Source organism: Schistocerca americana, chromosome 2, assembly GCF_021461395.2.
Source record: "Schistocerca americana isolate TAMUIC-IGC-003095 chromosome 2, iqSchAmer2.1, whole genome shotgun sequence".
NCBI classification, from domain to species: domain Eukaryota; kingdom Metazoa; phylum Arthropoda; class Insecta; order Orthoptera; family Acrididae; genus Schistocerca; species Schistocerca americana.
The window spans coordinates 657,517,107-657,534,888 of record NC_060120.1 but is presented as its reverse complement, the minus strand read 5'-3'; the positions used below and the strand labels follow the sequence as shown (position 1 = coordinate 657,534,888).

Below are 17,782 nucleotides of genomic sequence, written 5' to 3'. Positions count from 1 at the left end.
CCATCTAACTTTCTGCGTATGGGAACAGCTTAATTCTGATTGGCTAATGGTTTGAATGACCAATCGGAATGATCCTTCTAGATCATTCTCGCGGCAAAACTTACCTGAGCCAATCATTCTAATCAGAATATCATTTACATCATTCCAATGCCAATTTTTAATATAGTATTTAATAAAATAGAACGAAATGCTAAATAATCTTTACATTAATTTAGAAACTTATTCCACTTCCGACTTCTATTCTGGTTGCTCTCTTAGATAAGCAAGCACACATCGACATATGTCATCAGCTTCGTGGTTACAACACTACTTTCCCACGGTTCATTTTCATAAGTCCTTACATAAAATAGTACTAAGCTTTTTTCATATGTCCCACAGACACTCTCTCATTCACTCCCATGTATTCACACAACAAAATAATAAGCTGATAGTAATTTTGAATGATTTTTAGACCACGAAATGCCGAGTAATTAAAGTTTTGAAAAAAAATTCCAATTAAGTGATTTTATACGCTGAAATGTCTGGTTATGACTTTATATGATAATAAAAGACAAACTACCATTGTTCCTAATTGAGTTTTGAAACACAAGTGCCAGTTTTTGGAAATTTTAGTGATTTTCTCAATCTCCGGAACTATAAGAGATAAGAGCCTGAAAATTTGACAGGATCCTTTAATTAATAACAAAAGATGGTATACCATCTTTGAGAAAACTTGGATGATAATTAGCATAGTTTATTTAGATTCGTAGGGGATATGAATTTACGTTCCTACTAGATGTTATTTGAGACCTTTCTCACGGCTAGAAGCGTCAGCTGCGCTGTGAGTCATAGCGAAGACACAATCCTCAGCCACCGGGCTACACGGCTGCATGCCTTACTGCAATGAATGTTATCTCGTAATAACTTGCTACGTTACAAGCCAGGCAGATATTCAAACCTCGGTCGGCAGTCTAAGAATGGCGACTTCACACAGGGACTCAAAGGGAAGATAGCCCAGGAGGCGGCAGCGAATGTCATGCGATCACAGTCGTGAGTTCAGAATTGTCAAAAATTAACGACTGTGAAAATAATTTTCATAAACACAGATTTTATTAAATTTAATAAGCAAATTAATATCGGAATTTGCCCCTGGACATTCTCTCTTTACAAAAGTATAGCGAAGAAACGAGGAATAGTTCATAAAAGTACTGTGCTAGTCAGAATATCACTTGCCAAATAGATGTTTCACTATTGTACAACATTGCGTATTGTTCATGTGATCAGAGCATGGAAGGGAGGTGGAGAGCTCGTGCTAAAAGGACCTCAGCGTGGCAGTCCAAGAGTGGCGACTGTCACAGGGGGACATAAATAGAAAATAAGCCCGGAGGCGACAGCGAATTTCATGCGATCACAGTTGTGAGAGTGTGTTCAGAATTGTCAAAAATTAACGAATGCAAAAATAATATCGAGGGCAGAAGAAACGCGCGAGTATAACGAGTGAATAATAATCAAAGTACTTTGTTCAGTTCAATGTTTGTGAAGTGTCTAACATGTTTGAGAAATATGGTGCAGTTGGTACCATCAAATGGCTCTAAGCACTATGGGACTCAACAGGTCATCAGTCCCCTAGAACTTAGAACTACTTAAACCTAACTAATCTAAGGACATCACACACATCCATGCCCGAGGCAGGATTCGAACCTGCTACCGTAGCAGCCGCCGACTCCGGACTGAAGCGCCTAGAACCGCTCGGCCATCACGGCCGGCAGTTTGTACCAACTCTGTTCACATACAACTGCCCAACGCTAAGCTATCGAATATTCCAACAATGAGTCCAACCAGCCACAGACTGCACACAGCGCAGTCAGCGGTTTTCACACAGAGCACTACGTGGAATTATGAACATAAAAACCTAAACAGCATACTTACAATATAAAGCTCACAAGCAATTTAATTCGGCATCTTAAGAATTTCAAATGCGATTAACAATTGTCAGACACCATGATTAACAACCAGAGCATTTTTGAAATACATCTTAATGCTAGTGAAACCAAAATTTAAAACAATGTCACAATGATTACGAAAACCGACAACTATATAACACGGTGTTACAAAAGAAACTTTTAAAACACCTAACTTCCCTTAGATAATGAATGTCGATGGTTCCGGGTTTGGATCCCGGATACACTTGCTCAAAGCTGGCTACTGTTAAACACCCATGTAGTTCCATTACACATACCAAATGGTTACTTCATAATTTTGACTGAATAATGAATCATCATCCGTGCATATAGCTTACATAAAAATTAGGCATCACTCAAGGTTTGCCCGAAACATGTCAACATTAGATACAAGATACAAAATGTTAACAACATCAGATTACCGAGTGAGGTGGCGCAGTGGTTAGCACACTGGACTCGCATTCGGGAGGACGACGGTTCAATCCCGTCTCCGGCCATCCTGATTTAGGTTTTCCGTGATTTCCCTAAATTGTTTCAGGCAAATGCCGGGATGGTTCCTTTGAAAGGGCACGGTCGATTTCCTTCCCAATCCTTCCCTAACCCGAGCTTGCGCTCCGTCTCTAATGACCTCGTTGTCGACGGGACGTTAAACACTAACCACCACCACCACCACCACCATCAGATTGACGTACGTCTCGCTTGTGTCGCTGACAGCTTTAATATTCCATAAACCTGCTCCAAGAAACAAGTTAACAACATTTCCAGCTAACTAAAACAGTTCTGGCTAATCAAGTGCAGAAGTAGCAAAACCACCAGCTTACAGGGGCTAATAGAAAATTATCCGTCTGGGAACATACTAATCAGATTAACATGCGGGTCACGTATTAACGTGCCGTGTCCAAAATGTCAGAATAATCAGCTACATCTGACACTTCACACTGGCAAGTCACACGTTCCGAAACGACGCCCCGCTTGCTCTCTGAACGACAGAAGAGGGGGGGGGGGGGGGGGTACCTCCGCGGCTGACGCCTACCGCCTCGCGCCCACTGACCTCAGCTCACAGCCAGCTTCCCGACACGGCTCAGAGCCGCGATCTATCACTGCCTCGCCAGAGAGAGCGTACACCATTTCTGTCCAGTGACTCATGGACCCAGACATTCTAACATGAACAAAAAGTAGTGCCACTCTTGGCGGAGTATATTAACAGTTTGTGCTAAGCATCTAAGAGACCAATACAGTGATGAACATGGCTGTTATTCAGCAACTGTGTACTAGTTTCAACATAGGATTAAACAGCCAGCCGGTTGCATATAAACGATAGGTACATTGACCTATGTTTCGACACCTACTAGGGATGCCCTCATCAGAATAAATGTTGCTAAATCGTAAAATTACATTATTAAAAAGCAATAGTCAAAATTTTGGCACATTTAGAAAAGGCTACAGCGTTATTCTTTACTTTTGACAGGAGCATAGCTGTTCAAAATTCTGACTATTGCGTTTTAGCAATGTAATTTCATGATTTTGCAACATTTATTCTGATGAGGGCACCCCTAATAGGTGTCGAAACGTAGATCAGTGTACATACCGTTTACATCTACAGCTACATGTTTACTCTCCTATTCACAATAAAGTGCCTGACAGAGGGTTCAGTGAGCTACCTTCAAGCTGTCTCTCTACCGTTCCATTCTCAAACGGCGGGCGGAAAAAACGAACACTTAAATTTTTCTGTGCGAGCCCTGATTTCTCTTATTTTATCTCCCAAAGTAGGTGGGTACCAACAGAATGTTTTCGCAATCGGAGGAGAAAAGTAATGACTGAAATTTCATGAGAAGATCCCGTCGCAATGAAAAACGCCTTTGTTTTAATGATTGCCGCTCCAAATCACGTAGCATGTCTGTGGCACATTCTCCCCGATTTTGCGATAATCCAAAACGAGCCACCCTCCTTTATACTTTTTCGATGTCATCCGTCAGTCCCACCTGATGCGGATCCCACACCGCACAGCAGTACTCCAGAGCAGGGCGGATAAGCGTGGTGTAAGCAGTCTCTATAGTAGACCTGTACACCTCCTAAGTGTTCTGCCAACGAATCACAGTCTTTGGTTTGCTCTATCCACAACATTATCGACATGATCGTTCCAATTTAGGTTATTTGTGATAGTACTCCCTAATTACTTAGTTGAATTTACAGCCTTCAGATTTGTGTGCCTTATCGCGTAATGGAAATTTAGTGGATTTATTTTAATACTCATGTGAATAGCTTCACACTTTTCTTTAGTCGGGGTCAATTGCCACTTTTCGCACCATACAGATATCTTATCTAAATCATTTTGCAATTCGTTTTGGTCATTTAATTACTTTACAAGACGCTACTAAGATTTTCTCCTATATCGTTAATATAGATCAGGAACAATAGAGGGCCTATAACACTTCCTTGGGGAACTTGTTTTACTCCGTGACTTTCCGGCTACTACTACGAACTGTGACCTTCGAGACAGGAAATCACGAATCCAGTCACACAACTGAGGCGATATTCCATAGGCACATAATTTGGTTAGAAGACGCCTGTGAGGAACGGTGTCGAAAGCCTTCTGGAGATCTAAAAATATGGAATCAATTTGACATCCCCTGTAGATAGCACTCGTTACTTCATAAGTATAAAAAGCTAGTTGTGTTTCGCAAAAACGATATTTTCTGAATCCATGCTGACTGTGAGTCACTAAATCGTATTCTTCGAGGTACTTAATAATGATTGAATACAGAATATTTTCCAAAACCTTACTGCAAATCGACGTTAGTGATATGGGCCTGTAATTCAAAGGATTACTCCTACTTCCTCTTTTGGAAATTGGTGTGACTTGAGCAATTTTCCAGTCTTTAGGTACGGATCATTCTGTGAACAAGCGGTTGTATATAATCGCTGAATATGGAGCTATTGTATCAGCATACTCTGAGAGGAACCTGACTGGCATAAAAATCTGGACCAGAAACCTTGACTTTGTTAAGTGATGTGAGCTGCTTTGCGACACCGAGGATATCTACTTCTATATTTCTCACCTTGGCAGTTGTTCTTGATTGGAATTGGTGAATATTTACTTCGTCTTCTTTGGTGAAAGAGTTTCGGAAAATCGTGTTTAATAACTCTGCTTTAGTAGCACTGTCATCAGTAACTTCACTGTTGTTATCGACCAAAGAAGGTACTGACTGTGTCTTGCCACTGGTGTGCTTCATGTATGACCAGAATATCTTTGAGTTTTCTGCCAGATTTCGAGACTGAGTTTCGTTATGCAAATTATTAAAAGCATCTCGCACAGAAGTATGCGCGATATTTCGAACTTCTGTGAAACTTGGCCAGTCTTTGGGATTTTGCGTTCTTTTAAATTTGGCCTGCTTTTTTCGCTGCTTCTGAAACAACGATCTGACCCGTTTTGTGTACCATGGGGGATCAGTACCATCACTTAATAATTTATGTCGTATATGTCTCTCAATTGCTGTCAATACTATCTCTTTGAAATCATTCCGTAACTTTTCTACACTTACATGACCAGGTCGGAAGGAGCGAAGACTGTCTATTAAAACGACGTTAAGAGGATTTTTATCAGCTTTTTTTAAATATACTTTGCCTATCTTTTTGATGGTTGTAGGTGTTACGGTATTCAGCCTAGCAGCAACTGTCTTGTGGTCGCTAATCTCTGTATTCGTCACGATACTCACTATTTGTCCAGGACTATTTGTTGCTAAGAGGTCAAGTATGCTTTCGCAACCATGGGCTCATGAAGTAATTGTTAAAAAAAATTTCTGAGAAAGCATTCAGTATAAGTTCGGATGACATTTTATAGCTGCTGCCGGCTTTAAACGTGTAATTTTTCCAGCGTATCAAGGCTAGATTGAAGTCACCTCCGATTTATTACCAGGACTAAGTCATATCGCCCCACCAGATCTCAGACGTAAAGACGTTTTCTTAAGACAATTCAACAAAATAATGGACAATCCAGATCTACCGATACATTCTGTCATCAGTAACGCAAATGCTAGTCCCCTGCGTTCGAGAAAACCACCAACAAGATATGGCATGAATTTGAGGAACAGCAACTACCATACTACCATTGAGCGGCAGAAGAGACCCAACGACAAACGCTGCCCAACAATGCCCCCTGTAAAGAACTGTATGGGTGTGGTATCTATTTGAAGTGAAACTCAAGTTTTCTTTGAAATATTCAGCAACTACATATTGTGAATCGAGGGGTCAAAAAAATAGTATATGTACGAGTGTCTGGTGGCCGATAGCTATACGAACGACGTAAAAGGAGCGATTTTTGTATGGCACAGGATACAAATAGTATGTTTACTACATCGAGACGGTACTCGGTGATATATTGCTGAGTTGGAGACCGGTTTCACACTCTAATATTCAAGCTCCTGTACTCAATTACATCATGTGACACAGCACGTGAAAGCTGCTGTGTTTGGACGGGCTTCTCCTCTAACTGAAATATCAGAGCTGAAGATGGTTCTAGAGGAACCGAAACCGGTCATATGAATAAACATTTTGCAATCAAGATGGATTATAAGTAACATTGTACAAACGAATGGTGTACTCGGCTTATTAGCAGCAGGACACGAGGTACGCTGTCTCTAGCGATCTATCCACAATGGGTTGTCTGTTTCATCCCATGTTGAGGTAAGAGATTAATAATAATTAGTAACTCGAAAACGAATACATTTGTCGATGTGATAATTGATACAATCATAGTCTCACAAATGTCGTATCTTGATGGGAGTGACACACCCGATTCGCCACCATGCTACAGAACATTATTGATGTGCTCCAGAAACCATTATTTCGAGAATATAAGACAGGTCTAGACACTTGTTCAACACGAGGACCATTTGGGATTCGTGCCAAGCATTTGCTTGAGTCCCTTGGTGTGGAGCGTGTAGCACCCCAACTCCAGGGTTTTACCCACCTGCCTCCCTGGTTGCTCCAGAGGCCCAGCGTCCTTTTAGACTTGTCAGAGTACTGGAGGAGCTGCACTCCTGCGTTTGTTTCTACCTCCTTATTTTACGATATTTTAAACCAGCATCCTGACCATGTACCAGTATTTACGGATGGCTCTAAACAGGGGGACTCTGTAGGTTGTGCTGTGGTTTTCCCTGATCGAGTCATCAAATTACGGCTTCCTGCAGCGTTTACCATCTTTGATGCCGAATTGTTTACGATCTTGCGGGCATTGGAGCAGATGAGATGTGTTCCCAGTCTTAAGTTTCTCATCTGTTCTGACTCCCTGAGTGCCCTTCAGACCATGCAACACTTGTACCCAGCGGATACGGTCGTCCAGAACATCCATGATGCCCTACTCCACCTGCAACGGCAGGGGAAGGAGGTTTCTTTCTGCTGGGTGCCGGGGCACGTGGGTATTAGGGGAAACGAACTGGCGGATGTGGCTGCCAAAGATGCATGTTCCCTCCCTCACGTTGTTGAATGTGCCATCCCCCTCCATGCTGTTGCCTCCCTTTTGCGTTCTCGTGTTATGCGTCAATGGGAAGAGGAGTGGCTGGCAGTCGGTGAAAATAAGCTGCGTCTGGTCAAGGCCACCACGCGGCCATGGCGTACGTCCTACCAGTCGTGCAGGCGGGATGAGGTTCTCCTCACCCGCCTCCGCATCGGGCACAGTCCCTTAACGCACGGTTTTTTACTCCGGCGGGAGGACCCCCCAATCTGTAGTGGTTGTGGCGTCCAGATAACTGTCCGCCACATTTTACTTGACTGTCCTTTATTTTCTGACCAGAGGGCGGTGGTTTCCTTGCCACCGGATTTGCCCTCTATTTTGCAAGACGACGCAACGACTGTGGTTAAGGTCTTACGGTTTTGTGTCCTGTCCAATTTGTTGCCTCGGATTTTAGGGAGAGGATTTTAATGTGCTGCTGGGTGACTGGTTCACCCAGGCTTTAGGTAAGAGGTCCGCCAGTCACGATTACCTACTTGTTTCACTTCGATTTCTGTTCTCTTTTCCTTGTGTTTCCTTTCCTTTTTTAGTGCGTTTCTTCTCCTCTTGTTTTGCCTCTGTATGTGAGGATTTGTAACTGCTTCAGGCCTGTACCTTTTAACCGTTCTCCTTGTTCGCTGTCCGTCTTCGTCCCTTCTCCGCATGTGTTCCTGTTTCTATGCGTTTGGGCGCTGATGACCACGCTGTTTAGCGCCCGAAAACCTCAAACCACACACACACACACACGAGGACAATGGTAATCAGAATTCAAAAACAGACACTGATTTAAAACATTTTTTACTAATGTTGAGCGCTCAAACTGTAACAAAAATAAAAGTGATGCACAAAAAAGTATTAAATGTCAGATACGGGACTATAAATGGTGAAAAGGACAGGTTTATACTACACATTTAATATTCAACATCAATGTAGTTAATTTATGGAAGTCTTTCAGAGGTAGGATAAAATCAAATTCTTGAGATATCACTGTCGAAATTTCCTTTCAGCTATACTTCCCAGACTTGGTTGGAGCATAGGAGTTTCCATTTGGGAATATTTGCGGGGATACTTCTAGTTCTGGCGTTTTAGGGCTCAGTTGGTAAAAATGAAAGCTTTCTAGGATATCTTTGTTGTCCGTCTGTCTGTCCGACTGTTAAAAGCCCTTTTTCTCAGGAACGGGTATCAGATTAAAATTTGTGTCAAATACTAAGGCCTGTGGGCCCTTGGTGGTGAAGAAAGAGAAGCTTCTAGGTCAGTGCACTCAAAAGATGCGGTCGTTTATGTCACATTTTTGATACTCGCAAACTCACTCATCAAAACCTATAGGGCACTCCGCGTCGGCCTAGGATCACGAAATTTGGCAAGAGGCAAGGTTTTACAGTAGAACCAAAGGAAGAAATCTGAAAACTGTTAGTTTGTAGCTACATCACATGAAAAATATTTCTTTTGTCTTTTGTTATCCGATATCAAACTTTAAATTATAACAATCACAGTAGTTCTGTATTCACGCTGAATGGATCGCAAAGGTAAAAGTCACACATCAGGCAAGGAATGACTTTGTTGCTCATATGACGCATTTCGGAATTTATCCATGCTCAGATATCCAGGAGCGATAGCGTGCGAATGTTTGTTTCACATACCACTTGAAACGCCAGATTTACGTGCAGTAATCGCTCCTGCATATCTGATCATGGATACATTCCACAACACGTCATATGAACAATAAAGTCATTTCTTGCCTGACATTTGACTTTTTACGACTGCTACCCAGTCAGTCCGAATGCAGAACTACTGAGTATTTATAGTGAAGATCGCCTGCCTCCTGTGTGATTTTCATTCTCTAAAATCTTGGAATTTGTGGGATTGATGCTTTGCCAGTAACAACGTCGATAACACGCAAAAATGGTCGAGATTCTCGATCTTCAGAATGGATGAACTGTCTAGATAAACACAATAAAGTTTGTGCGAGACTCTCAGTGCGCCAGTCCTACTCGCCCTTAGTCAATTTTTAGCTGTGCAGCACGAAGGCTGTTTTCAAGCTAATTTTCCACTGTGTTGAGTTTGTTGTTTGTTTTATTTGCAAGAGATTTTGAAGCTTTCCGTGGCTTTATCTCGTGGGACTTAAGCACAATTATCGACATAGTACACGCCCGAATTGATATCATGTTGCTATATACAGCATTCTCTAACGTGGTAAAGTTAAAGATACAGAATAAAGTTGCGGGTGTATACAGTTTAGATAACAGGGCATAAGTGCCTGAACGTGAAGCTGTAAAAGCCTTAAAAATCATTTTCAAACAAAAACGCATATAATTGGAACTTAGTATGGAAATTGTGTCCATAACAGAATAATTTACAGCAGAAGTTCCCATATCCAGAATCATGGAAGCTAAAAGAGAAGAAGTTCTTTCATTCACTCTAATAACCAAGGAAGCGTCTCAAAAACATTCATTGCAGCAGGGCGATTGGAAGTATTTTATTTGTGGGACATTATTGTTTATTGTATTCTTAACTGTTTGAATACTTTTTATTTCTTGTTGTTAGCCCGCCTCGGTAGCCGAGTGATCAGCGTAGATGGGTGGTACGCTAAAGACCTAGGTTCGGCTCCAGGTACTGCCTAGGGTTTTTTCGATGCCAGGAGGCCTGGCAGTAATCTAATTCAATCTCTATTTACTATTGAAAACAGTCTTGATCACGATTTATTTATTAAGGTGACCGGTTTCGACCACTACTGTGGTCATCTTCAGACCATTGAGTAGAAACCTCTTTCTGCTGGAGAATCAGTACTAGACCACTAAGTAGGAACCTCTTTCTGCTGGAGAATCACTACTGTAGACCATTGAGTAGGAACATCTTTCTGCTGGAGAATCACTACTACCACAGTAGTGGTCGAAACCGGTCACCTTAATAAATAAATTGTGATCAAGACTGTTTTTAATAGTAAATATTCGTAACTCATTGATCACTGCTACTCCCATAATGTATTCAAAACTAAGTAATTCAATCTCGTTATGCCAAGTGAAGGGCTACTTGAATCAGAAGTACCAGTCCACAGTCTGAAAAGTCGTCAAAACGACCGGGAGAGCGGTGTGTTCATCACTTGTCCTTCCACGCCTTGCCACATGATGCCGCCAGGCAGAGTCCGACGCCAACGAGAAAAACTGGCCGTGACGCGTACGTCACAGCGCCTGTCACTGCAGATCTTAGAAGTGCTAACAACTGTCTCCGTCGAGGAGCAAGTAACTGTTTCAGACGTCTGGCGTCCAGCGAGCGGTCTAGACACTTCATCACATAGGAATCCGAGGTTGGTCCATCCTGTCAGCCAGCGTGCAGAAGGCTAACTGAATATTTTGAATGAGTTACGGAACTCGGTAGGGAAATATTCGACCAAATAAGCAAGACCTGAATAACTACAAGCTTTAATGCTCGTCTGAGAAAAACTGAATAAGTGACCTGAATGAAAGTGGACTACTCCTGATTGTCCAGAAATCCCTGGAAGGGCGTACACGGCTAAGTGTGAACGCGAGCAGACCCAGAGCGAATACAAGTCCAGGTCCTGGGCGTGACCTGCACAGTTGTCCCTCCTGGACGGGTATCTGTTCAGAACTCTCATTTCAGAGGCCGCCGCCTCCACTTTATACCATGTGGTAGGCCACGCTGCCCCTCCCACATTCGCGCTTTTGGCCTCTGCCCTGAGGGGTCTCGTGTATGACAGTACATGGTCACCACCACCGCACTGCTGCGTCTCACTTCTGTCCACGAAAGCTCACGTTGTGCCTCATGAGTGTACGTAACATTCCCGGCCAATGCCCAAACCAATGCCCTTCCTGCAGCATCTCCTTTGCACTCTGAGTACTTTCTAGAAAACTTATACGCTTCTGGCTGCTGTCCTGTTGCCTTTCAGGCCTTGAATTTTTAAATATGCAACAGAGTTCAGTGATTCCTGACTGTGCGTTTAAATCCAAGCGAAATTTCGACAGCACACGGCAAAGGTAAGACCCTTAGTGGATACGTTTCAATTACACATTTATTTCCCGTGGGTCCACCACGGAGGTGAGCATTCGGGGAGTGTGGCGGACAAGCCAACTAGTGTGAGTTCGCAAGTTCATTTCAAGGCCAGTATTTCTCGTGGGCGCCGGCAGAGGATGACGCGGCGGCAGGTCAACGACCCACGGATCTCCAGGGCCCAGACGAGGAGCTTGGCTTTTTGTCCGTTCCCTACCCCTAAAGGTAAAGTTGGCTCTTCAAATAATGACCCAGTGTTGCGTCAGAGACTTTTCCACGGACACCAGGCGTGCTGGTAGTGGGGTACAGGTAGTCCTAATCGCGAACATTCGGGAGAGATTTTTCGGATCTAGCCTTTGCCTTACGTCCATGGAAACCCACCTGAAAACGTTGTTCAGGATCTAGGGAAGGGGATTATTTTTAATTTAATTCTGGGAAAATGTTTCTCTTGTTTAAAGCACTACAAACCTCAGGCCATGTTGTTGTGAAGATTAAGTTACTGAAACTTTCTGCCAGATATAAACTATGAGTCGATCCTGGAGCAAGTGCTCTACCAACTGAGCTACCCGAGCATGTCTCACCATCCGTTCTCCGCTAGTACATCATCTCTAACCTTCCGAGCTCAGCAGGTAGAACACTGGCCCACGAAAGGCAAATATCTCCGATTCGAGCCCCCATCCAGCACACAGTTATAACCCCCAGCAAGTTTTGTATCAGCGCGCACTCTGCTGCAGCGTGAAGACTCATTCCGGAATTTAAGTGTACTGTTTCGTCTGTGCCACAGAACTGCTACTGGTCCTCGCCTGCTGCGGACCTGCAGCACTTCCTGGGCAGCAGCGCCAGCCTGGAGGTGCACCAGCAGCACGTGGACGGCCTGGTGTCGGAGTACCACGCCGTGCTGCAGGGCACCCTGCGCGCCCTGGGGCTGCACCGGCAGGCGGACGCCTACCCCCTGCACCAGCTGCGGCTGGACATGGACCACTTCGCCGCACACGCACTCTGCATGGCGTCAATGATGCCACCCATGATTCTCGCGCCCGAATCCCTGGGCAAGGACGCCGAGGAAGCCGTCAACAACAGCCAAGGCGATGATACATTTTTCAGACAAATCGTATCCAACCCTCAATTCATTTCACGCATCAAGTACGTCCTGCCAGCATACGAAAAGGTTGGTGCGATGTAGCAGGGGAAACTTGTTTCTGATGAACAGATTCAAAGACCATCCTTCCTTTCTTCTGGAAGGAGTCACACACTGCTCAGGCAGACTGTGAATGCTCTTCAGTACCGTTTAGGCACCCCTGGAGTCAAACATTACGTGGACTCATGATTAGCACTGCAATCTTATGTGCAAGTATTCCTGTTTATGGAAGAGTATTTACACTCTCACTGTGAGAAGTGGTTCTCCGATACGCAGAACAGTAACAGCTAAATTTATTATGTAATGCTACTTATTAAAATGTAATTTGCTATGATGTAACTTTTATGAAATGCGCTCAAACGAAGTGTATGGATCGATGGATTTGAAATCAATAAAGATACAATGACACGGAACTATATCAGTAAAACGGTTCAGATATACCAAACTTGCAACGTACTGTACATTATCGACAATTTACCATTCGTGTCAGACCACGATTCGAAAGGGGATCCCAATATAGCGTGAGCACTCGCATTAACCACAGAGGAATCGTTTTTATTGATGTTTTAGACCACTGTGATAAAAAGTAAGGGTGAAACAAAAAATAAAATTATTTTCAGTATTTTCATAACAAGCATTTGTTTCTTTCAAACACTGTCAATACAAAATACTTGTCAGATTTTTCCAGTGCAATTTTTTCTTCCTTTTCTGTACTCATCAAATGAATGTTCTTTTCTCACTGTTCCAAATACATACACGGTATTGAATTTTTATTTTTCTAACAACCCTTTCGTCATAATGGAAAGCAGATTTCTTACTCGGAATCCGTACCCCCGTGTGGTATCGAAAAACATATAAAGGTTAAATCTTTTCCCATCTGCAACTATCACCAACTTGGAAAAATCCTTGAATCTTCTATCGAACTCCAGTCCCCTGCTATTTCCTGAACTGGAATTTTCATTTTTTGTGCAGTGTACCCAAACTCTACCCAAACTCCGTATCAAATGCCCGAAAACACATTCTGGAAGCATAACGGCTAAACAGTTCTAACACATACTCGTATTTCGTGCCACAAAACTCTCTCTCGGAAAGCAGTCCGCACACTTGCAAGAAAAACTACACTTCACTAATGTGAGAAACACCGACCGGTTAGCGATGACCTACTCCGCGTCCAAGTAAGCACGTGAACCCCGTTCTACAGGAATTCTACCTTCCATACCATCTGGTGTCTTTAAATATTCGTCTAGGCTAGGCTAGACGTTTTCAAACACTGGCTACCTTTGTGGCACCATCATCTTCATCAAAAATATAGGAACTCCTCTGAACTTAAAACATCCTACCATGCATCGTCTGCTTTACCAGTTTTCAACAAACCTAGCTACTCTGCCTATTTCTGAGCCTAATTTCTTACCTTATTACGATGCAACAGAAACAGCTTTACCACTGCTTTCATCACTAACAGATATGGTTTCAGACTTGAGATTACCATCCAGATTATCATTGTCCAAACAGTGTTGTTTGTTCATTGTATACTTGCACTACGACATAAAGATGAAGCCGCCATGTATCTTCAAGAAGAGGAAAAGCTCTGACACTGAATTTTCAACACGGAGAGTTCTACACAACAAAAAAAGTTTTACGTCACCCCAGTTCCCAGAATCCTAAAAATAGACGTTGACTGCGGATATTCTATCACAAACACAGCTCCCTTGACTGTTCAGAAATGTCACTAAACCCGTCCAAAGATGTAAACAACCATGCATGAGCAGCGTCTATTAGACGGCGGGGTCCGACAGCCGATCAGTTCCAGTCATTCTACCACGAAGGAGGTACACGGCTCGAGTCGTCTGTAGTTCAACCATGCCTAGACGGTCAACACCACGGTTCGATCGCGTCCGCATTGTTACTTTGTACCCGGAAGGGATCTCAACAAGGGAAGTGTCCAGGCGTCTCGGAGTAAACCAAAGCTATGTTGTTAGGACAGGAACTGTCGAGGACATGCCTCGCTCAGGCCACCCAAAGGCTACTACTGCAGTGGATGACCGCTACCTACGGGTTAGCTCTTGGAGGGACCCTGACAGCAACGCCACCATGTTGAATAAGGCTTTTCGTGCACACACAGGACGTCGTGTTACGACTCAAACTGTGCGCAAAAGGCTGCACAATGCCCAACTTCACTCCCAACGTCCATGGCGAGGTCCATCTTTGCAACCACGACACCATGCAGTGCGGTACAGATGAGCCCAACAACATACCGAATGGCCTGCTCAGGATTGGCATCACGTTCTCTTTACCGATGAGTGTCGCAAATGCCTCCAACCAGACAATCGTCGGAGACGTGTTTGGAGGCAACCCGGTCAGGCTGAACGCCTTAGACACACTGTCCAGCGAGTGCAGCAACGTGGAGATTCCCTGCTGTTTTGGGGTGGGAGTATGTGGGGCCGACGTATGCCGCTGGCGATCATGAAAGGCGCTGTAACGGCTGTACGATACGTGAATGCCATCATCCGATCGATAGTGCAACCATATCGGCAGCATATTGGCGAGGCATTCGTCTTCATGGACGACAATTCGCGCCCCCATCGTGCACATCTTGTGAATGATTTTCTTCAAGATAACGAAATCCCTCGACTAGAGTGGCCAGCATATTCTCCAGACATTCCTGGGATAGATTGAAAAGGACTGTTTATGGACGACGTGACCCAACAACCAGTCTGAGGGATCTACGCCTAATCGCCGTTGAAGAGTGGGACAATCTGGACCAATAGTGCCTTGATGAACATGTGGATAGTATTCCACGACGCATACAGGCATGCATCAATGCAAGAGGTCGTGCCACTAGGTATTAAAGGTACCGTACCGGTATGTACAGCAATCTGGACCACCACCACTGAAAGTCTCGCTGTATGGTGGTGCAACATGCAATGTGTGGTTTTCATGGCAATAAAAAGGGCGGAAATGATGTTTATGTTGATATCTATCCAATTTTCTGTACAGGTTCCGGAACTCTCTGAACTGAGGTGGTGCAAAATATTTTTTATGTGTTTAATATAACAGCAAAGAGGTCCTGACGTGCGCTATCAATTATTGGGATACTTTTCTTAAGGAAGCTGTAGATGTTAAATTTGCATGTCTCTTCAAAAATAGAATCGCAAGTTCTTGCTTAAATTCTAACTGGAATTCTCGTCATTTGGTCAAAAACTTGCTCACACACTTTCACTATCGATAACGTCTTGAGTGGGTTGTGATGGCTCTACTTGTTTACGGTGTGTATCGTCTTCCTGCATACGCCATATTTTGTCTCCTGATTTGATGCAACCCCGAACACCGACGGTCATGCACGCAATTCTCTCATTTCATAGCTTTTTTTATGTGTGTGTGATCTGAAGCTCGCCCAATAATTGGATAATGTAGTTTTTCTATCACAAAGAGCAACAATACTAAAAGAACTGCTGCCGATACTGCGAATCCAACCAACAAAGAGACAGAAGTTCTACATTTCTAGTTACAATGGTGTTACTGGCACACTTTGTACTAACTTTTCTGATACCTTTCGTCATATCAACACTCATTCTTTCGTAGCGAATTGTGGAGGTTGTACATTTCACACAATGTTTATGAGCACTTGACGAAGACACGAATGAACAAAGCATATTCTGCTATCCGATCATGGGTCCAGGCCTCACTCAGACTTTCATTTCCACAGTTATTCTTACTTAAAGCTCAAAAGATTGAAAAAGGTTTCTCAGTACCAAAAATTCCACGAATTCTGCACAATGAGTGCAGACAGTTTCCATTTTTAGGAGCAACTAGTATTAGCTACTCTGACAAGGCAGGAGACAAAATTTCGACTTGCTGTTTTTCCTGATGAGGTGCTAGTCATTACAATAAGGTAAGTTAGTGAAAGTGCGTAAACGTCGTTAAAATATCATGATGGAAAGTTTATTTTTATAATACCATGTGGTATGGTACTTTATTCAACGTATATAAATAACGGTTACAAATTAGTAAACTTAGGATAATATTTCATGAACTGTTCAATTTCGAAAAGTAGTATGTGGTTCAGCTTGAATATTCAGAAGAAATGTTGCTAGATTTGAAGTGAGGTCAGCCACCATCAGTGGCGTAGCAGTGGGAGGTGAAGTCTGCCTATTGACAGACAACGTGTTTGAAGAAATGGAGGAGGCCTATGAGGATAAGCAAAATCCCGATAAGTCCTTCTCGACCTCGTCCAACTGCTCATTCAGAAGTAACAGGCATTTAGTTTTCAGGACACTTTTACGCCTGTCACAAAATTTCCTGAATCCAGGTAGCATAGATTGACAAAACACCCTATTAGCATCATCAGCTCCCCGTGTCTTTTCATTTCCAGCCTTGTATCGGCAGCATACGAAAAATAGAAACGTGAGGCAATTCCACATTCTGCATAGCATGTGGCAATAGTGTCGCGTGTTGCACTCAGCTGTCAATCTCATCATGTACAACCCCCAATAAATCTCACATATCTTCTCTAGAATGTAAAGAGGTATCGCTCTCCTTCCACTATCAAAAACAATTTCGATAAATTAGCTATATTTCGTATGCAGCAGTCTACGACCTAAACGCACCAAACGTAAACTGACCAACGACTACATTCTTCCCTCCAGACCTTACAAATACTCCCACTAGTTTACTTATTTGCAAAGTATCACAATAATTATGGACAGCAACGAAAGAAAACTTGTTCATTATCAGACTGTGACGCCAAATTATAGCATGGAGAAAAATCTTTTTTTTTTTTTTTTGTCAGATTGTTTCCTCAAAAACGAATGAGAAAGACTGCATAGAGCAGAACATGCGCGGATCCTAAAATAGTGGTTTTTTAATTTTTACTTTTTATTTTTTAGTATTAAACTAACTACAAAAACGGATGTTACTTTGCTTCATCTATATAAAACATTTTTCAGACACATCGCTTGACTTGAAATTTCCCGTGTGGAGCAATCTGCAGTCTATATTTCTCCAGGCAATATGACAGAGAAACGTTTCGATGCCGTATCGCTGTCACCCCCCTGTGAACCAGTTAAATCCCTCAGCCACGTTTCTGCATGCTCCAACAGTGCAGGTTGCTTCTATATCATAACACAAAACCCTTCGCGTATCGCACTGGTTATCGTGTTGCTTCACTGTGAGCCGTGCCTAAATGTACATTCCACTGCAACTACCTTGTCA

At 43.1% G+C, this 17,782-nt stretch overlaps 1 protein-coding gene across 1 annotated transcript in view; it reads left to right on the top strand.

Annotated features, from left to right (window-relative positions):
• The window catches only part of LOC124596245, a 65,543-nt gene extending 52,570 nt beyond the window's left edge, over window positions 1-12,973 (top strand). Inside the window, exon 3 of the mRNA XM_047135312.1 lies at window positions 12,218-12,973. Within this exon, the coding sequence (XP_046991268.1) occupies window positions 12,218-12,616 (399 nt within the window). The 3' untranslated portion in view covers window positions 12,617-12,973. The remainder of the gene's footprint in view (window positions 1-12,217) is intronic.
• Window positions 12,974-17,782: the final 4,809 nt, after the last annotated feature.